General features: G+C 38.8%; 4 protein-coding genes across 4 annotated transcripts in view; 1 reads left to right on the top strand and 3 right to left on the bottom strand.

The window, feature by feature from the left end:
* Positions 1-4,793: 4,793 nt before the first annotated feature.
* Positions 4,794-14,538, bottom strand: rbm5 (RNA binding motif protein 5). Its single transcript, XM_029432101.1, has 25 exons — positions 14,389-14,538; positions 14,112-14,153; positions 12,235-12,412; positions 11,965-12,120; positions 11,731-11,800; positions 11,243-11,316; positions 10,518-10,601; positions 10,155-10,215; positions 9,705-9,770; positions 9,438-9,598; positions 9,151-9,248; positions 8,866-8,953; positions 8,709-8,777; positions 8,235-8,301; positions 7,872-7,972; positions 7,650-7,782; positions 7,110-7,198; positions 6,827-6,994; positions 6,555-6,695; positions 6,356-6,442; positions 6,029-6,214; positions 5,863-5,937; positions 5,665-5,765; positions 5,413-5,542; positions 4,794-5,310 (listed from the first exon to the last, which is right to left on the bottom strand). Exons 2-25 carry the CDS (start codon positions 14,126-14,128, stop codon positions 5,185-5,187), a joined length of 2,526 nt encoding a protein of 841 aa, XP_029287961.1. The 5' UTR covers positions 14,129-14,153; positions 14,389-14,538; the 3' UTR covers positions 4,794-5,184.
* Positions 14,539-15,299: 761 nt separating this feature from the next.
* On the bottom strand, positions 15,300-16,693 carry brk1 (BRICK1 subunit of SCAR/WAVE actin nucleating complex). The gene is made up of 3 exons (XM_029431941.1): positions 16,452-16,693; positions 15,896-15,978; positions 15,300-15,803 (listed from the first exon to the last, which is right to left on the bottom strand). The coding sequence occupies exons 1-3, from the start codon at positions 16,567-16,569 to the stop codon at positions 15,777-15,779; spliced, it is 228 nt and encodes a 75-aa protein (XP_029287801.1). The 5' UTR covers positions 16,570-16,693; the 3' UTR covers positions 15,300-15,776.
* Positions 16,694-17,671: 978 nt separating this feature from the next.
* On the bottom strand, positions 17,672-19,384 carry LOC115008331 (glutathione peroxidase 2). Its single transcript, XM_075074123.1, has 2 exons — positions 18,846-19,384; positions 17,672-18,455 (listed from the first exon to the last, which is right to left on the bottom strand). The coding sequence occupies exons 1-2, from the start codon at positions 19,185-19,187 to the stop codon at positions 18,105-18,107; spliced, it is 693 nt and encodes a 230-aa protein (XP_074930224.1). The 5' UTR covers positions 19,188-19,384; the 3' UTR covers positions 17,672-18,104.
* The window catches only part of tex264b (testis expressed 264, ER-phagy receptor b), a 37,164-nt gene continuing 36,896 nt past the window's right edge, over positions 19,229-19,496 (top strand). Inside the window, exon 1 of the mRNA XM_029431878.1 lies at positions 19,229-19,407. Within this exon, the coding sequence (XP_029287738.1) occupies positions 19,405-19,407 (3 nt within the window). The 5' untranslated portion in view covers positions 19,229-19,404. The remainder of the gene's footprint in view (positions 19,408-19,496) is intronic.

The following is a 19,496-nucleotide window of genomic DNA, read 5'->3' on the forward strand; positions in this document are numbered from 1 at the left end:
GGGTCACACGTTTGTCTGTCGAAACAAACATTTATAAAAAATAAAAATAAATAAATACAACAAACGCATTTTCTTTCTCTGTCCCATTCTCTCACACGCCATAGTACATCAGTATATTCCCTAGAGTGATGGTGTGATATCACTATGTCCCTTTCGTGGAATCTTCAACTTCTACCCTCTCTATCTCTGTTATATCTGATCCAGCAGCTCCCAGCACGGAGCAGACTGGGATTTGGCACCTCTAAAGAGTCTGGAATGTGGAGAGTTTCCCCTGCTCACTCATGAGAGAACAAAAGCTAGGCACTTAATGCAGAGGTGAGGAGGTCATCCTTTGCCTCTGGCAGATAAATACATGAATTCACTAATTGATTTTAATTGCATAGTTTCACAGCCAGCTTAACCAAAGTCTGTATCTGTATTTTGAGAAAGATAAAGGCAGAAGACAGTTATGGCATGGGGCAGATGTGAGTCAACAAGTTGGGGATATCTACAACGGAAATGTCATCAGTATTTAACTGACCTCATGTAGACATTAGAGTAGAATAGGAATGTATTGTCCAGCAGCGTGGAAAAGTGTCTTTAGTTCACCAAAACATAAGTAACACAAGAACATGTAATAAATACATTTAAAAAATAAAATAAACTACCGTGGAGCAAGATTTGCAGTTAAGACTAGATCAGTATATAGTGTACATACACAAAACATGGACACTTCATCACTTAAAGCAGGGGTGTCAAACTCATTGTAGTTCAGGGGCCACATGCAGCACAATTTGATCTCAAGTGGGCCGGACCAGTAAAATCATGTCATAATAATCTATAAATAACGACAACTCCAAATGTTTTCCTTCGTTTATAATTCTGAAAATGTTCAAACTTAATCTTTTTACTAAACATTATGAACAACCTGAAATGTCTTAAGAACAAAAGGTGCAATTTCAACAATAGTATTAGTTTATTATTTACACATGTGTGTTACAACTTACAGATCACAGTGTATGTACAAAGGCTTTTACTTTATGATCAAAACAACTCATTTTTACCGCGGGCCGGATTGGACCCTCTGGCGGGCCGGTTTTGCATGCTTGACACGCCTGACTTAAAGTCTCCATTACAAGTTCACCAAGAAGCCACTAAGCAGAAGATCTCGTGTCTACTTTCATTAGATTGAATGAGTGGCCCTTCTAGCGCCCCCTAGAGGCCATGTTGGCTTGATAATGTTTGAGGATTCTGTTAAACAGTTTCAATTATTCTAAGCCTCCATCCACTGGGTCATGCACGCAGTGTAGTTCAGAGGGGTCTGATGTTTACAGAGAGTGACACTACTCTCGATGATACCCTCTTTATCTGACGGACAGACGGAGACACAAATGATGGCTTGACATTGGAGGCAATGTAAGAATACCAATAATAAAAGGGACAGTTCACCCCAAAATCAACACTACATATGTTTCCTCTCACCTGTAGCGATCCAGATTGTTTTCGTGGAGATGTCTGTATTTTCTGAGGAAAAATATGTATTTTTTATTTTAACTAAACTATTGAGCCTTCTAAGTCAATAACAACTCCCACCAGTTATTGAGGGGAAAGTAATACCCCATGACCCCAACTGTACCGTGATGTTTAGCCGCATGTCATCATTCCGTCGCTGGCTCTCATGGTGGTGTCCAGATAATGATGTGGGCTTCGTAGACAATTGGCGGACTTTCTGGGGAAGACCTGATCTGATTAGGAGTGACGGCATCCATCCTACTTTGGATGGAGCAGATCTCATATCCAATAATATTACAAAGTTTATTAGTGGACCTAATCCATGACAACCCAGAGTTGAGACCAGGTGAAAGAGTTGCAGTCTTACACACTTCTCTGTGCTTCTCTCCGGGCAGTAACCCACTCAAATAGTGACTGTGTCTGCCCCATGACCACTGAAACTAATCAAGTCTATGGTTAACAGAAGAGGAGTTATACATGAAAACCTAATTAAAATAAACACCACCGCTGCAAAAGTGCAATTAAATCGAAAAATTAAATGTGGGCTCTTAAACATCAGATCTTTATCAACGAAAGCTGGATCGGTAAATAATTTAATATCAGATAATAAGATTGATTTATTTTGTCTCACTGAAACCTGGCTGAGACATGAACAATATGTCAGTCTAAATTAATCCACTCCTCCTCGTCATATTAATACTCACATGCCTCGAGGCCGAGGAGGTGGAGTTGCGGCCATATTTGACTCAAACCTCTTGATCAATCCTAAGCCTAAACTAAACTATAACTCTTTTGAAAGCCTTGTTCTTACGCTCTCAAACGCAACATGGAAAACAATAAAGCCAGTTGTATTTGTTACTGTGTACCGCCCTCCTGGTCCGTATTCTGAATTTCTATCTGAATTCTCAGAATTTTATCAAATTTAGTCCTTAAAACAGATAAAGTAATTATTGTAGGTGACTTTAATATTCATGTGGATGTTGATTAAGTATTATTAGTTTCATTTGTCAATATTTAATACTTTCTATTTATTTTTCTGTTATTTGATATTTGACAAAATAATGTTAATATTTGTTTTGTGTTGTACATAAAGACCCACTTGGTCGAGGCAGTCGGTGCGGCTTGAGGTTTTTCCTCGCCACAGTCGCACTACTTGTTCATGGGGGAAGGTAATGTTGGGTCTCAGTACATTACAGAGTACGGTCTAGGCCTGCTGTTCATGAAAAGGGTCTTCTGTTATGATTTAATATAAATACATGTGGACTTGACTTGATATATGTCTATGTTGTTTGCATCAAGATACTTAGAATATATATTCAAAGGTATTCAGTGTTCTTAAACAATCTGGCTTTTCCAACCATTGCTGCTTATTTCTTTTTTCAGGAAATTGGAAGCTTAGCTCTGTGACTTGAATGTAATGGTAATTCGTGAGAGGCACAAACTGGGGCCAGAGGCAGCACAGCACTACGACACACTTTTGAATATACTATGTTCAGTTTCTTATTCTTTTTGCACGGTTGGGTTTTGAAGGTGTGGTGTTTGGCAGCCAGTCTGCAGAGAACAGATACAGAGTGTTCACAGAAGAGAACATGTTATTAAACTCGACTCTGACTCACTCTGAACCATAGGGCTTTCCTGGAGCGGTCTGATGAGATCCCATGTGGTATTGGAATAACATAACTTTTGCCTTCTGTACATTATAAATGACATTTAGTGGAATCAGTTGGTCATATCAAAATGTTGATCATGTTGCACTGAACTCCTGCCTCCCACACCTCAGCCCACATCTGCTTAAGCAATGAGCAGACCTCTTGCCTAGTTCTTTAATACATTTTACAGTATATTTAGTATAATTATGGTCTCTCTCACACACACTCACACTATCAGAATAAAGCAGAAATGCTTCATTTTTTTATAAATACGAACGCCCATCCATTGTGAGAGTGATATAGCTCATCTTTCTTAAGCTGCAATATGTTTCTGAGAAAGCAGGGTGGGAATATAACAGCAGAGTGTCTACCTCAGACCACAGGAGTTAGGCTGTATTGCTACAATATGTTTATGTAACAGAGGTAGAGGTGAGGTTCAGAACATTTCTCCCCGAGAGGTGAAAGTATCAAAGGATGAGGCACCATGAGGTCCATGAAATAACCCAAGGGATATAGTGTATTATGTTCCATTGTGTTTGTGTAAGGACTGCCAGACCGGTGAACTGACCACCTCTTTGTGTGGACCAACAATATCATTTGCAATATGATTTACAGGCACTGCTACGGATCAGTTTAACAATGGAAAGTATATGCAGTATCTAGTAAATAACAGCCTTTCATTTTCCATTTACAGGATGGTTTTCTTTTCTCCGTCTCTACGAAATAAAGACCTTGAACTCAAGAGGGCAATGATCTCTTTTAAACAAAGGATACATGGGAGCAACAAAAACGGATTGTTTTCTTCAATTTACTAAGGAGTAGTTAAGGTGGATGAGGAAATCTTCAAACTGAGACACATTAAAGATAAGTTACAGGCAAATATAAGAGTAAAAAATGACAGGGAAGGGACTGGCAGTTTAACATGGTAATCATGGAATCTGGATTTGTATTTTTGTCACTGGGGAAATATATCTTTGGTGTCCCCTTCAAAGTAAGATTAGAGTGCAAGGTTAACAACCGATTTAGAGGAGCGGGAAAACATTTGGTGTCCTGCTGAACCTCAGCAGGGTGAAGGCCAGTCGAGCACATGGCTTTAAGCCTGTGTCCTCTAGTGGAAGGACAGTCTCACTACAACACTAACATTTACTAGTTGCACAGAAGACATGCTTACAGCTAACTTTTAAATAGTTAAAAATCATGAACACTGCACTGCACATTTAACTTTACTGTCTAATCTAATAAAAATCACTAAATGCAGTTTTATTATCAGGGATATGTTCAACAAAATTCAGGACATGAAGTACTGCCAATTCTGCAGCACATCCTCACAATACAAGTAGTTCGATTAAGAACATTGTTCTCTACTTAAAGTGAAATGTTATACAGCAGTGTAACATTTAAATAAATAATAAAATATCTCTCTATCTATATCGATTGATCGATATATAGAGAAGACGGGTTGTCGATGTAGAATGCACACAATCGACTGGAGTCATTACTTATATTTTGTTTTTACAAATTATGAAAGTATATTAAAAAAATATATAAATATAAATAAATAAATGTATAAAATATATATACAATTAATATATTATATATATATATATAATATATAACAAAACACTATACTATGGGTGATAAAATACAATTAAGTCCATCATTAATCACGTGTCATTTATTTTCTGTACAGACAGAATTTTTGTAGAAACTGTACAATCTTTTTAACATGCCAAGACAAAAAAAAAAGGAAGAAATATGTAAACAGGAGAAGTAAATTTACTTTGCTTATGTACAATTTTATAAATTATATAATCCCCATCTTAAAACACCTACATTACAGATTTGTTCCATGGTAAGGTTTTTACTACTTTGACAAAAAGGCATCATACATGGGGTGAAATCATTAAAGGGAGAAGACTTCTCTTTTGCTTCCAGGATAATTCACTTGTCATTGTTGATGCAGACATGGTGGAGGTCCGCCTCAAAAAGAAGCAAATGATCTGCAGGCCGTGACGATCAATCACTTGAGATTTAGACTAACGACTCATTCCAATTCAGTGAATCGAGCAAACATGGCTTTGCGGACTGCGTCTTTGTACGTGTCTGAAGCAGAGAGGCTATAGTTGCTGCCTTTAGTGCCAAGTCCAGCTCCTTTTGTTCTCAACTGTGCCTGTGGAGGAAAAGCACAAACTTAAGCACCTTGTAGAGACATATAGTTATCGATGCTGATGGGTACTTGAGTCAGACACCACCAGGTAATCGTTGTGAATACCTCAATTGGTGTAGTGATGCCCTGCTGGTTACGACCGAGACCTTTCCCCTCCTTCCATCCCATGGCCTGCAGCATTTTGTTCCCAATATTGTCACTGTTGAGGCCGTCTTTAGTGGGCTGTTCATAGTTACTGCACAGTGGAAAAGGGACATTTTAATGATTTAAACATCAATAACAAAACTCTGGACACTGCAGGGACTGGAAAACAGTATTTTACACAAATCAGCCATTTAACAGAATGAAATTGCTTACATGACTGGTGCTGGTTGACTAAACTTCTTCTTTTTAGGCGCTGGGGGTTCAGGGATTCCATATTTTTCTCTCCTCTCAGCTGCACGGTCTCTATATTTCAGCTATTCGCCAGAAGGACAAAAAACATTCAGAAATGTAAAATGCAGTCACTTTAAGAACCACTCACGAGCAGCTGGGGGATTTTGTTTTGAGACAAACCTCTGTTTCTTTTCTCTCCAACTCTTCCAGCTCTGCTTCTGTCATTTTGGATCTTTGGAAAATCTCCATGTTTTTCTAGAAAAGATAAGATGAATACCTCAATGAACTAATGCTCTTATGGTTTTCTTGACAGACACTTAGTCCTGAAGACACTGTGTGATGTTACCTTGTGGAGGTCAGAGAGCTGCTGATGTCGAACTAGACTCTCTTTGTTGGGAAACTGTCTCCTACACAGTAGACAAGCCAACTTGGTCCAGTCTGTCATCTTGTCCTGTCCTCCTTCTCCACCATCAGGGTCTGGTAGCCCCTCCTCAGGGTCACTGTCTCCACTGTAGGCTGCCACAAGGCCACACTAACCACACCATGGAAAGACAGAAGGTGGGTGTCAATGTTATTAACATTATTAACATATGTAGTAGTAGTAGTAGTAGTAGTAGTAGTAGTAGTAGTAGTAGTAGTTGTAGTTAGTAGTAGTAGTATAGAAAACACTCACCTTGGAAGTGTTGACTGAGCTGGGTGGTGGCTCCTCCTCCGGGCCCCTAAACACCTCAGGCATTAATCTGTCTAGACTTCCTGCCTGCTACAAAAACAAAATACACATAAAATCAATAAATCTATTTATGGAAAAAAAAAAAAAAAGTCTAAATCTTAAATTGCAGAACTTTGTCAGATATTTAATCCCGCTGGATTACCTTCTTCTCAAACAGTATGAAGCCAGCATCAGCAGCTGCTGCCTCCTTCCTCTCTTCTTGACTAATGGGCTGAAAGCCACCCCTGAAGTTGTCTTTGTGCTTGTTCAGACTTTTAGCCCACCGTTCCATATCTTTAGCAATCTGAAAGAATCAATTTGAGCGTCAATGTTCAAAGTCTAAAAATGAAAAATATTGAGAAATGGCTACATAGAAGGTGAATAAGCCACATGCATAACAGACACTATGTGCTGATGCAGAATGTACATCTATACCTGCTGAGCAGTCTTGCTTTTGGGCTTTTCCTTTTTCTCCTTGCCCTCTTTCGATTCTTTGCTGCCTGACGCGTTATCATTTAGTCCAGCATTTGCGTCGGCGGGAACGTATGTTTGCTTCTCACTGTCCCAGTACAGATACTGCTGGGTCTGAGAGTTGTAGTAATACTGAAAACAGATAAACACCAATGTAAATAATCAAAACAATATGAACTCCTGGGATTCTCAACAACATGACAGAAAACCAAGTGACTCACACATGGTGTGTGTGTGCGCTACTTACATGAGTGTTTGGGTCATAGTAGAGGCCAGTTTGAGGGTCATAATAGTAGCCAGAGGACTCATCATACTGATAGGTGGACGTGTCAGGAGCTGTCAATTGTAAAACATAACATTATTAACAACTAATGTAGAAAACTGGAGAATTTGGAGAAGTTTTCATGCATTTAGAAAATAAATACCATTTAAGTTACTAATATAACTGAATTATTTCACTAGACTTCCCCACAAAGGTCACATTAAAACACCTTTTGATCTCATGAGTTTTAAGCAAATTGCAAATGAGCTTTAGTGGTAACGGAAAGTTATCTCAGGTGCTGTTGGATTGTGCACATACTAAGTCAGTCTATCAAAGACTAGTCGTGGCTGTCTGGTTTGTAAATGTAGCTCTTTGAATCAGTTTGATATTCACCAAATGTTTTATTTGGGAATGGCATCCCTCTCTTAAACTACAAATAGAACCATAATATCTGTACATGACAGTGACCTCAAGGAGTTTCTCTTCATGCACATCAACAGGACAGGATCGAGTGTGTGCTCATACCAGTGCTGGCGTCAGCCGTCTGTCCTGCTAATGTAACAGTGGCAGCAGCCACAAGGCCAACGGGCCCATACGCAGCGTCAACGCCTGAAAGACGTCCCTTGTGGGCGTTTGCCTCCAAATGCTGGGCAAATGCCTGAAATGAATATCATGGTTATTTGGAGATTGCATTTTAATTATAGTACTATAATGTCATTACAGAATTGACAACAATGTGCATGTTACCTGAACAGCTGGCTGCGAAATGATATGGGGTTGATAGACCTGTGCACCCTGTGCGATTACTACTCCAGCTGCAGTTGGAACAATCTTCACACCTGGGGCTGCTATAAATTGGAAATGCATTGTACTGTGACAACTCTTCCAACACTCAACATCACTACGCAAACAAAGTCAAATGATTAGCTTTTTCAGAGTCTGCACTTGTTGCTTCTAAATACAGGGTTTGTCTACTTGCTGTGATTTGTTGTTCCTACAACGTTCGTATGAACAAATGTTAAGATATCCTGTCATCTCAGCTGCATGTCGTCGCATTAAAGGACTGAAAGACCACATTTGAGTAAATAGCACCGTGACAGCGTCTCTTACCTCCTAGAATCCCATTTCCCTGGGAGGTGCTGGCTATTGCTCCTTGCTGGTAGTAGGCCTGGAAGTCCTATTGGAAAAAGTAAATTACTTTAAATATACAATTAATTTCAGAAATTCAGTTGTGACAAATTACCTCACCCAAGTCAGTTTTGTTTTTAAATCCAAAAGGAGGATGTAGATACTCGAGTGTAAAATGTGTTGCGATATAAAAAAGGTACAGCCTCATGTCTCATCTCTGAGGCGATGAATATAACGGTCAGTAAGCTTGACACTGATGAATCAAATCAGGACAATTATTTCTCTGAGGACGTGTGTTGTCCGTGTTGCAGTCTCCTATACCTGTCAGTAGATGTCACTACAGCTGTGTTTTACTGAATGCATCTCTAAAGCAAACTAATTGAAAGGTATGAGAATGTATCTGTTCTCAAGTTACAGTTGATCCGTTACAATCTTTGCTCCAGTCGTTCTACCAACCTGTGCCCTTGGAGTGTAGCCTTCTTGCAGGTAGCTGTACTCTGACATTCCATCTGCGCTCTGCTGTGGCTGAAACAGGTAAAGCATGGGTTACGAGCCTGTAACAATGTCACTGGGAGATGATCAATAGCAGGATGTTGACAGTAAATGGACCTACCTGACTCGAAGACCACTGGGCTGCAGCAATAGCCGTGCTGGCCACGGAGAAGGCACTGACGCGATTTCCGTCAGGTAGCAAAAGGTCCCTAAATCAAGCAGAGAGCAAAGAAATGCAAACGAGATTATTAGCATCTTTTATTTGAGTGTGGCTGAATCTCTACACTTTGTGAATCAAAACAGCAATTTGTCAAGGAAATTCAAAAAGTGAAGAACATGCATGAAGGTATATCTTTTAGTCTAATATCTTATCACAAATCAAAAAGGCAAGTACTTTTATACTCACTTTCTAGCACTCTTAGCAAAATCCACACCTATTGTTTTTCCATCCAGTTTCAGCGGCGGCTGCAGTCCCTGTAAGATTGTTAGCAGCTGAGAGGCCTCCTGTGAAAAGGATTGATATAACATTTGAAATGACACGCAGGCATCAATACGTTTCCAAGTTCGTCAAGGAGAAAACTAAAGAGTAACATTAGCTGAAAGCCAAATGGAATTGTTATAGCAGTAAATGGTGATCCTGAATTACAGTTAATTGTGACATTGTTCATATGTACATGTTAAAGAAAGCCTTACCAGAGGAGAGGACAGCTGTACAAAGGCAAAGCCTCTGTTCTGGCCCGTCTGCTTGTCCTTGATGAGGCGAATGTTGTTGGATGAAAGATTAGCATATGGTGCCAGGGATGTCAAGATGGCTTCCACGGTGGCCAGAGGAGCAACATTTCTTAGGATGATTGCTGTGTATGACAAAAGTCTATATTTAAGAACAACCTACCATGGAGATGGATATTTCTGTTTCAAACTAAAAGTAGGACATTGCATCTATAAAAGAGAAGTCCTTACTGTCGCCATAGAAATCTCCGCTGGGTTGAGATTCAGAGGCTCCAGTATTATTGCCGGTTTCACTTTCTGTTGATAGAACGACAGAAGTAAGAGGTGCGTTAACATAACGTTCAGAACTGTGTTATCAAAGAACTGGAAATGGTGTATATAGAGATAAGTGTCACTGTGCTAAAATGTCAGTATTTAAAATTTCAGATAGTCTATTTCGTAAACTCCATTATGTATCATGTTTTGATCCCCATTTTGTATTATTGTCAGGTAAGCAAGGAACAAAAATGGCATGCTGTTTCTCATCTAAGCACTTTGCCTACATCTTATGAATCCATATCATTTGGTGTACTAGGCCTCTACAACACCAAAAACACAAACTTTGCTTTGCATCCCAGCACTGTTGCCTTAGGCTGCCCGGATGTCTGCAGTCTTTGGCCTCTTGTTGATTTAACTACTTACCGGCTTTGGCTGCTCCACACCTGAAGCACTTCAGCCTCCTCCGGAAATTGTACAGGCCACACTGCAAGTAACCGTTCACATCATTTTTATTATACACCTACTAAAGCCCTGAACAGTGCTGCCTCAGAAAACAGGCAACTATATTGGTGCAGCATACCATACTTACCTGAGACACAACCTAACCGTTACCGCTTAATCAATTGTAGGTGTGCCAGAAAATACACTGACAGGACTGCATCAAATGTAACTTACGAGCCCAACATACATACTTAAAGGCATGTGCGTGTGTATGCGTGTGAAGTGTTCTGTAGTAGCATTGTTTCGATAATTTGGCCATGAAACCAAGACAGATAATTCACTTACAGTGTTGCAGAGCCAGTCTTCATACTTGTTTCTGGGGTGACTGTAGTGCATGTCCACGCTTTTGCCTTGGATGGTCAGGCGTTTCTGAAAGAGGACGACAAAAGTCACTCAAGCGTTCCTGGAGAGCAATCTCATCATTAGAGCAAGCAGTGTTGGAAGGGAGAGAAGGGGGAGAGGGACCCCCAACAGATAGCCTTTGTGTTAAAGACAAGACAGGCACATGATGTATATGTGAGCATGATGTATAGAGGGTTTAAGGTGTTTGGGACCCGAGTGCCCAGGCTGAGCTGGAGCAGAGTGTAAAATGTGACCCTAACAGACATTTCTGAAAAAGGAAAACAAATGGAGATAAAAGAAAAAAGGAAACTCCTCTTTTACTGGAGGCAATGCTTAAAAAGAATAGGCTGCGCTTACATTCAACTCTAAAATATTACTGATAATGCCTCTATCAGCAAGGTACAGGTAGTGTGTTCATGATCTTGATCCTGCCATTACATTTACTAAACAAAATACTTTCTTATATCATTCAATTGTAAATCATGTATATAACCATCTCTACTAAAAAATAGAAAATCAAATCTTTTTGCTCTGTGGCATACAATCCATGAGTTTTTCAAAAAGATCTGTAGTTTCCACACTACTTATTCAATGCACTTTGGTTGCCTTTTGGGTTATTTTTTCCATATCCCCAAGATTAAAACTAGACTTGGCGATTGTGAAGCAACCTGATTGGTCTCCATCCATCGGGTAGCATCTTGCAAGTGATAAAAGTCCACGAAGGCGAAACCACGGCTTATACCTAGAGACAGCATTCAAATATAGACGGGAGGCGTGTTAGTTAAGAGTCCATTGGCATATTATTCAAACTCTTCCACAAACTGCTTCACGACCCAGGCCCTGTATGGTACACAATAGGCCACTCCTTAGGAGCTTTACCATAGCAAGACTGCTGAATACCATTGTTTAAAACACACTCAACAACAAAGTGTGTCTGCCAATTGAGTTTATGTTAAAACTGATATTGCTGCTCTTACTTACCTTTAAAAAGATCCACAGTGAACTGAAATGATAAGTCTTAAATCAACATCTAAAATCCTTGATACTATTCTCTCCTAGCAGCTATGGGAAAATGGGTCTGAATGGAAGCAGATTTGCCCTACGGTCAAAGACTGGGGGGGGGGAGGCCAAGGTCCGTTATATATCTTGTTCTCACCTGTTTTCTTTTTCATCAGCCTGACATCCACTGGCTGCGGTCCCTCCAGTTGGTCTATGGCAAAACAAATCTGAACAACATGCAGAAGGTATGTTAATATAATGATTCAAAACCTGACACCCCACCCCCCCCTTAAAAACGCATTTCATTTTACAGAATGAGTGGTGCACACACATAAAACCAAACTAAACACTAAAGAGGTGGCATATCTGCAGAAGAACAGTGACGACTTACATCGTCTTCAGTGATATGAGGTGCCAGACCCCAGAGCATGATGGTCTTGCTCTTCTTCTCCTCCCCAGGCTCCCTTTTGTAATCCTCTGGGTAGTCGCCTTCAGAGTGATAACCGTCTTCTGATCTATCACTGTTACGTCGTTTCCTTTCTCTTTGCTTTAAAACCAACAGATCAGTGCATCGGTTTATTGTCTACACATTATGTTAACAGTCTTTTTACTAATACATTATATTAACATAAAAATAAATCACTGATATTTGAACAACTACCTCTGGACTGTCTCTTGATCCACGACGATCTCCTTCAAAGCGATCACTGCGTCTCTCTTCGCCCCAGCGGCGCATGTTGTGGTCACGCTCTTGGTCCCTCTCTCGTCTGTCACGCCATTCTGATTCATCGCGGTTTTGGTCAGAGCCATATCTGCCGCTACGTTCTGTCCGACTAATCCTATTCAGGAGCATATTGGAAGGGAAAGCAACACATAAGTACACCTACATTTTTTAGGGAAGGATTCAATCAAGTACTATGGTATCAGCAAACTCACCAACATAACTCAATTAACATAACACAAAAGTAATACGCCTGACATGTTCTCCCTGTTGTCAGGGCACTGTCTCAAGTGTGGTCAAAGATTTACACTAAAATGCTTCAATATGTACAGTGGTTGATGCAGTGCTTCGTGTGCAGCATCACATTTTAATCTGGCGACATTTTCATAAACATTCAAACAATGCTTTTGGCACTCGAAGATATTGCCAGAAAATTTTAACTTTTTTTAGCCCTTTTAATATTTCTTGGTCTCAATTCATGTGATGTGGTCAGAAAGAAGCTGAGCAACTGTGCAACAAAGCTGCCGCACAATTAGTCAGTGGTCACGGTCTCATTTCAGGAGTTGGATATATTAAACAGCCCTGACTTGCAACCTTCTCTCAAACTGGAGAGCACAATGCCTAGCTCTGCTAAACAAGCTACAATACATCAGTCATTCCATTACTATATTATGATATACATTTCAACATTTATACTTTTACTGTCACTTTAATTCAATAGAGAGAATGTTCTTAGGATTAGGCTTTAAGAGGAACAATGGTTACAATGAAATGGTGAAGTTCGTTTACACATTCACAAGTGTTGACTGAACTGACTCGGTCTTCTATGAGGGGTGAAAGTAACAAAAAGGAATTGATGAAAATGCACATGAATGGAGAAATAGGTGTAAAAATGGATGTCAAATGAATTTAAAAAAGTAGTGATAAAAGCAGATTTAATTAAAAACAGCCATGTTTTATAATTCCCCCCCACCTTACATGAATCATTCACAACACAAAATTGCCATTCGTCATTTAAGGAAAGTGGTCTCATGGGTAAAAGTAACAATAAATAATTGAAAGAATGGAAATGATGAAAATGCTTGGGGATAAATTGACATTGTGTATGGAGGAAACACACATTTCTTGCTGTAAAGTACGATAAATGTCAGTGAATGGGAGTGAATGACACATGTTAATAGTACACACAACACAGCCCAGTTGATTATGAGAACAACCTTGTTTCAAATAATTTGTCAATTAAGTTTATCAAAAACGTGTCACTCCATTTATACATTTCATCACTTCCCGTATTAATTAGTAAGCATTTTTATCACTTCCATTTTTATAATTAATTAAGGTTACTCCTACCGTTGAGGCCACTTTTCTTAAATGATAAATGGGAAGTTTCAGTTGTGGATGATGAATGAAGAATACAAGCCGGGGACAATTATGAAACATGGCCCTGTTTTCATCACGTCACGACCGTTTCATTCAAATCGGCTTTAACTTTATCAAATCACTTGATCAATTATTACTCTATTTTTCATTGCAGATTCATTTTTAATTCACATGCATGTTCATCACATCCATGCATATCTAATACTTGTATTACTTCCACCGTTTGGAGATAACGCTACATGTTAGCTATTAAACTTACTTAAGGCCAGCGTTAATGCACACGTTACAGGCAGGTGTTCTGGGTGCCATTCAACGTTGTTGTAACGCTCGCTCTCCTCAGAGAAGGTATTTGAATTAAGATTAAAATGAACACTGCCATTTTAGTTAGCCACACCTACCGTGGCGAACAGCGCTAAACGTTACTAGCAGTTACTCACCTTTTATCAGCTCCCATCTCTCCCAAATGCACACGCACGACTCTAAAATGCAAAAATGGCAAGAGTTTCAATTAATACAAACACTCTGTTGCGTGTTTGGTTTATTAGCATGTTTAAACACAGTTCCACTACAGTCGAATTAGCTGGATTACAATGACCACAACAAACTGCTTGTTAGCCATAACATGGATCCGGTCTAACTTTAGCAAACCGACATAATTTATGTGAGAAGCCATACAATTGTTTCAGTTTCCAGTCTGAATATACAATAACTCACCAGTGTAGTTTGTTAATAATGTTATCACCCACTAATAGTTTGTCAAAAATGTATCTAAAAAATCGTGGGAAATAAAATTCATCTCACGTTCAAGGACTCAACACTACTACGACACCTTCTTTGTCCCAAGATGCATTGGTGTATAACCCGTTGCATTGTGGGATGGAATATATTTTGCCCCGCATTTTCCTCACAGGCAGCACTTTGTTCTGGGTTTCAAATATACTCTGTTGGTTCTTTTTGTCCGTCCCCAATGTTAAAACAACTGGCTATAGTTAGGATTGAAATGACATATTAAGAGTTGGGCTGGGGTCACATGTTGTTACAGTTATCAGTCTGCTAATGCTATATGTGTGTAGCGTTTTAAGTGTTGCCTGAAAGCCTAATCTAAGGGCAAAAATCCAAACTATACTTTTTCGGCCATTTTACTGTGTATGTAGCTTTTTTAGCTTGCCATATTTGCAATATGTGTTTTGCAATCATATAGCGCTTTAAAACTTTACAAGACAGTCAGTAGGTTGCATTGTAAAGCAAATTGCAATAAGCTAATTTACAGAACATAATTTACTGTTGAATGATTAACTCTTTTCAGGGCAATTTTAAATCTTGTTTCTAGTCTTCAACACTGGTCACAAAACCATACCAAATCCTACTGTTAATATTTTGTTCATACTTTATTACAAATATTTAATTTTCATTCTGGCCGGTTCTGTGGGCTATTGCACTGTGTCCAGCTCTTGCTTGTACAATAGTATGTATGTAATACCTACTGTACACGTTTGTGTTTGTTTAACATAGTCTAGCTGTTTGTTGATATTTGAATATTCCTGTTAACTTGTCTAGTCTGTTTGAAAATAGCTCCTGGTCAATAACATTTCATCTGCCTAGGGTAAAGTACAAAATAAAACAAATCATTGTTTATCATTTATTACAGTATTTAAAACCTGACACATCACCAAACATTGCACTGTACAAGCAGGTCCTCAATAAAGATGACTACACAATTTAATTGTTCTTGGCACACAAGTATGTTCCCCTTTCATAAATCTCTAATGTGGTAATGACACCGCACACAACACAGATGGTCATCAAGTTGTGCTGATACCAGATCCATAATTGAGCTCAACAATATTTTTTCAGCCAATACTTATGGATCATATTTTACGTTTTGTAACATTGATGATAATCGAGTCACTGGCACCCAAGACAAGACCCATCTCTTCTTTACAAATGTACCATGACATAAAACACAAAACTCAGCCATATAATATAAAAATGGTCCACATGGTCCCAAAAGAGGAGGGTGGAATCCATCAAACTTATTCCAAAAAATCAGGGAGGGGGGTGGTCAGGTAGCTCTGGGATGCTATGAATTCCCATAATGATTTCTAGGTCAAGGTCTCTCCTTTCGTCACCTGTAATTAGACAAATAATTGCGTAATGGTTATATCATTTTGAAATGTTCACATAAAAAAGGCATTGGATTGTTGCATTGCAGTATACTTACTCTCGCCTCAATATATTCAATCCTCCTCTCCAACGCTGTCAGCTTCTCATTGAGGGTGGCCAATCGGGATCGACACGACATATCTAAAGAGGATAAATTGTATTAAGCATGTAACCGTTAATTCCAATCACTGTTACTGGTGACAACTTCTGAGAGATCATTTATTTTCAGGGTGTTCTTATGGGATGAACGTTACTGACAGCTGAGCAGACTAGCGTCTGCAGTGGCCTAACAGCCATTAACGTTAGCTGTCTCAACACTTGAATCCAGTAACGTTAGTCTTTACAATTATAGCTTTGAAATTTGCTATGCAGCTAACATAACAAGCGAAACAAAATGTAAGGTGACTCGACACCAAGCTGTCATGATACTTCAACGAGGAAACAATAACAAGCTCACAGCTAACGATCGCGCTAACTGGGAGTGGCCATTGAAAGCATCAACATCAATGCTAGCGACAGCTAAACTAACGTTAGCTGAACTAGCTAGCTATTCATCTAGATCAGCGTTAGCTGTCTACTCAGGCTATTCACATTAGTGGTCGTTAAAAGCTTACCAAATGAGTTAAGAAAGTCGGCAATTTTTTTGATACTGCTCGTTATCACTTCTATGTACTCTCGATTCGCCCAATCTTGGTGAATCTCTCTTTGCACTGGATCTTCCTGGCCAGCCATTTTGGACAAGTTGAGGTTTAGCGTAGCGTTCAATCGAGGATAGCCCTGTGCGCTCAACCAGGAAGCACAGCGTAGACTGGCAAAGTGTTGCTGCGGCTGTTTTAATATATGGGTAATAATGAATATAAAATAACGGAAACTACTTTTGAATAAAGCATTTTGCGTATGAACGTTATGCACTATAATGTAACGAGACACTCACTAGAGTTAGAGTACCAATCAGCTGTGCTGATGTAACGGTAGTACGGTACAGCCAGAGGTGGATGAAGTACATTAGGCTACTCTGTTACAAGTTAAAGTACTGCATTCAAAATGTAACTGAAGTAAAAGTACAAAAGTATTGGTATCAAAATATACTTAAAGTACCAAAAGTAAAAGTACTCATTCTGCACAACCACCCATCTCAGAATAATAGGATTTATATTATATTAATGGATTATAATTAGTTATGCATGTGTTCATCAATTTAATGACACAGCTGGTAAAGAAGTAACATGTTTTTTCCAAGTAAAATTAGCTAATTTAAGTTAGGATTAAAAAATAGCCTACAACATTTGCCTTCTGAATTGTAGGGGAGTAGAAGTAGAAAGTAGCAAGAAATGGAAATGCTGAAGTTAAGCAGGCTACTTCAAAATTGTACTTCAGTGCACTTAAGTAAATATACTTAGTTACTGTTCACCACTGGTTACAGTTGCCACCAAATTATTATTTTGCACCTTCGGGACATGAGAATTCAACTCTCACCATGTCTAGTCTAAATTGGCTAATTCTTCGTAATTGTCAAAACTATTCCTTAATTTTGTTCACATAAACAAACACTATTTCTTACATAAAGAAGTAGTCCTACATTAATACTTCCAGCCTAAATAGCTTACATTTTCCACATTCATACTGGAGTTGTATGTGTATAACTTTATTTTCATTATTGATTAATCTGCTACTTATTCTAGATAAATCGATAATCGTTTGGTCTTTCAAATGACAGAAAATATTGAAAAATGTCTGTCGCAGTTTCTCAAAGTTAAAGTTGTTTTTAAATGGCTTGTTGTGTAACTTCAGAGATATTCAGTATAATATAATATAAAACAAGAAAAGCAGAAAATCAATTTTTTCACATTTTTTTTTTAATGACAATCGACGTAACCCATTAGTCGACTAATCATTGCAGCTCAAGCATGCAGTGTACATAAATGACAATAGCACTTTATATGACATTACATTTGTATGTCTCCTCTTTGAGTTCAAATTAAGATAATTGTCATATGAGGTTTACACAGTAAGGCAGTCAGTATTTTACATGTTCATCAGAAACTCCCCACACAAGGTTTCAAAGAGTGTCATCATTAAGTAAATAGGCTGAACAACCACAGTGTACCACTCTGGGAATATCACAACTCTAGAAGTGTTTTAATTGGCTTAAACTGTGAAGGTGAAAAAACTTGACGAAATACCCAAAACAAACAGATTAATCTTTTTGGCCAGGCTGGTCATAACTGATATCCTTTACAGCCACCCAGAGCATGTTGTAGCACACTTTACTTGACCCTCTTAAGAAGCTCTTTAATATCTGCCTCGATGTCAATAGTAAGGAAATTTCTGCTGTAGCGTTTGTAAGGCTCGCCATCAGGACTGACCAGGAATTTCTCAAAGTTCCAGGAGACATCATTTCTACTGACGGGACTCCAAATGATGAACTTTGGATCAGTCATAAGAGCCATGGCATCATCACAGGGGAATGGAAGCTTTTCCTTCAGATATGCAAACAAGGCATGGGCACCCTTTCCATTCACATCCATCTTCTCGAGGAGCTGGAACTTGGGTTCAAACCCATTCCCTGGACGTACATACTTCAGAGACTTTAGGATTTCATCATTCTTGCAGTTCTCCTGTTATTAAAAAAGACAGAAACATTAATTACATAATAGATGGACTGTATGCAATATTGATGATTAAACGCATTTGTGAGAATCTTTTTTATATAACAATTCACATTTATACTCTACTATGCTGCATTGCAGAAAGAAATGTTGTACTTTGTATTCCCTATATTTATCTGATATCTAATCAGATGTAAGATTTTTACATTAAATTGGGTTGTGATAGGCTATTGCAATTTCATTCTATAGTCTGATGACCAAGAAGCACAAATATGCCTACATTTGAGCTATTTTAGAGTCCGAGTAGACACATCAGATTATATTCTAAATATGATAATAATACAATCCCATTGGTAAACAGAATAGCCTATATCAGTCATTGTTCAACTCATGGCCTACCTGATGTCCAAACTGATTACAGGGCACACCCAGAATAACGAGTCCCTTGGCGGAGTGACGACTGTTGAGCTCGTTCATCTGAGTATAGTCCCTTGTTGTTGTTCCTCATAGAGACGCCACATTCTCAATGAGAACAACTTTCCCCTTCAGTGCAGAGAAACTGAAGCTTTTTCCAGACAGCATTTTAGCTGTCACGTCGTAAAACGTTTTCACCTTCCCAACCATTCTCAAAAATTCCGGATGAATTACACAAACTCGTATTAGATAAGAAAGCAAGACGCTCAGTTTATCTCTAGTTGGGCGGTCCAGTGTTATGAAGTTCCCTGGAAGTCCAGCCCTCATGGGGCGGGACAGATAACCTTTCACACAACATTCAAGGCTGATTTAATTTTAAATGATTATTTTTTTGTTGCAGTATCTTTAAAATGAAATCACAAAAATGTTTTCAAATGTAACTGTTGCAATTCTTAAATTTACAAGGCCATCTCGCTATCAAGGAAGTCATGCATGAATGCCATGATCATGCACCGCGCAGTTTAAAATTAATTATTAACCACACATGGTAAGTCATTTAAACCAGAGTTTCTAAATGATCTACTACATTTGTTCCTGATCATACATTTGAAATTAAGTATCCGAACAAAATTGATC

Source organism: Cottoperca gobio, chromosome 5, assembly GCF_900634415.1.
Source record: "Cottoperca gobio chromosome 5, fCotGob3.1, whole genome shotgun sequence".
NCBI lineage: Eukaryota > Metazoa > Chordata > Actinopteri > Perciformes > Bovichtidae > Cottoperca > Cottoperca gobio.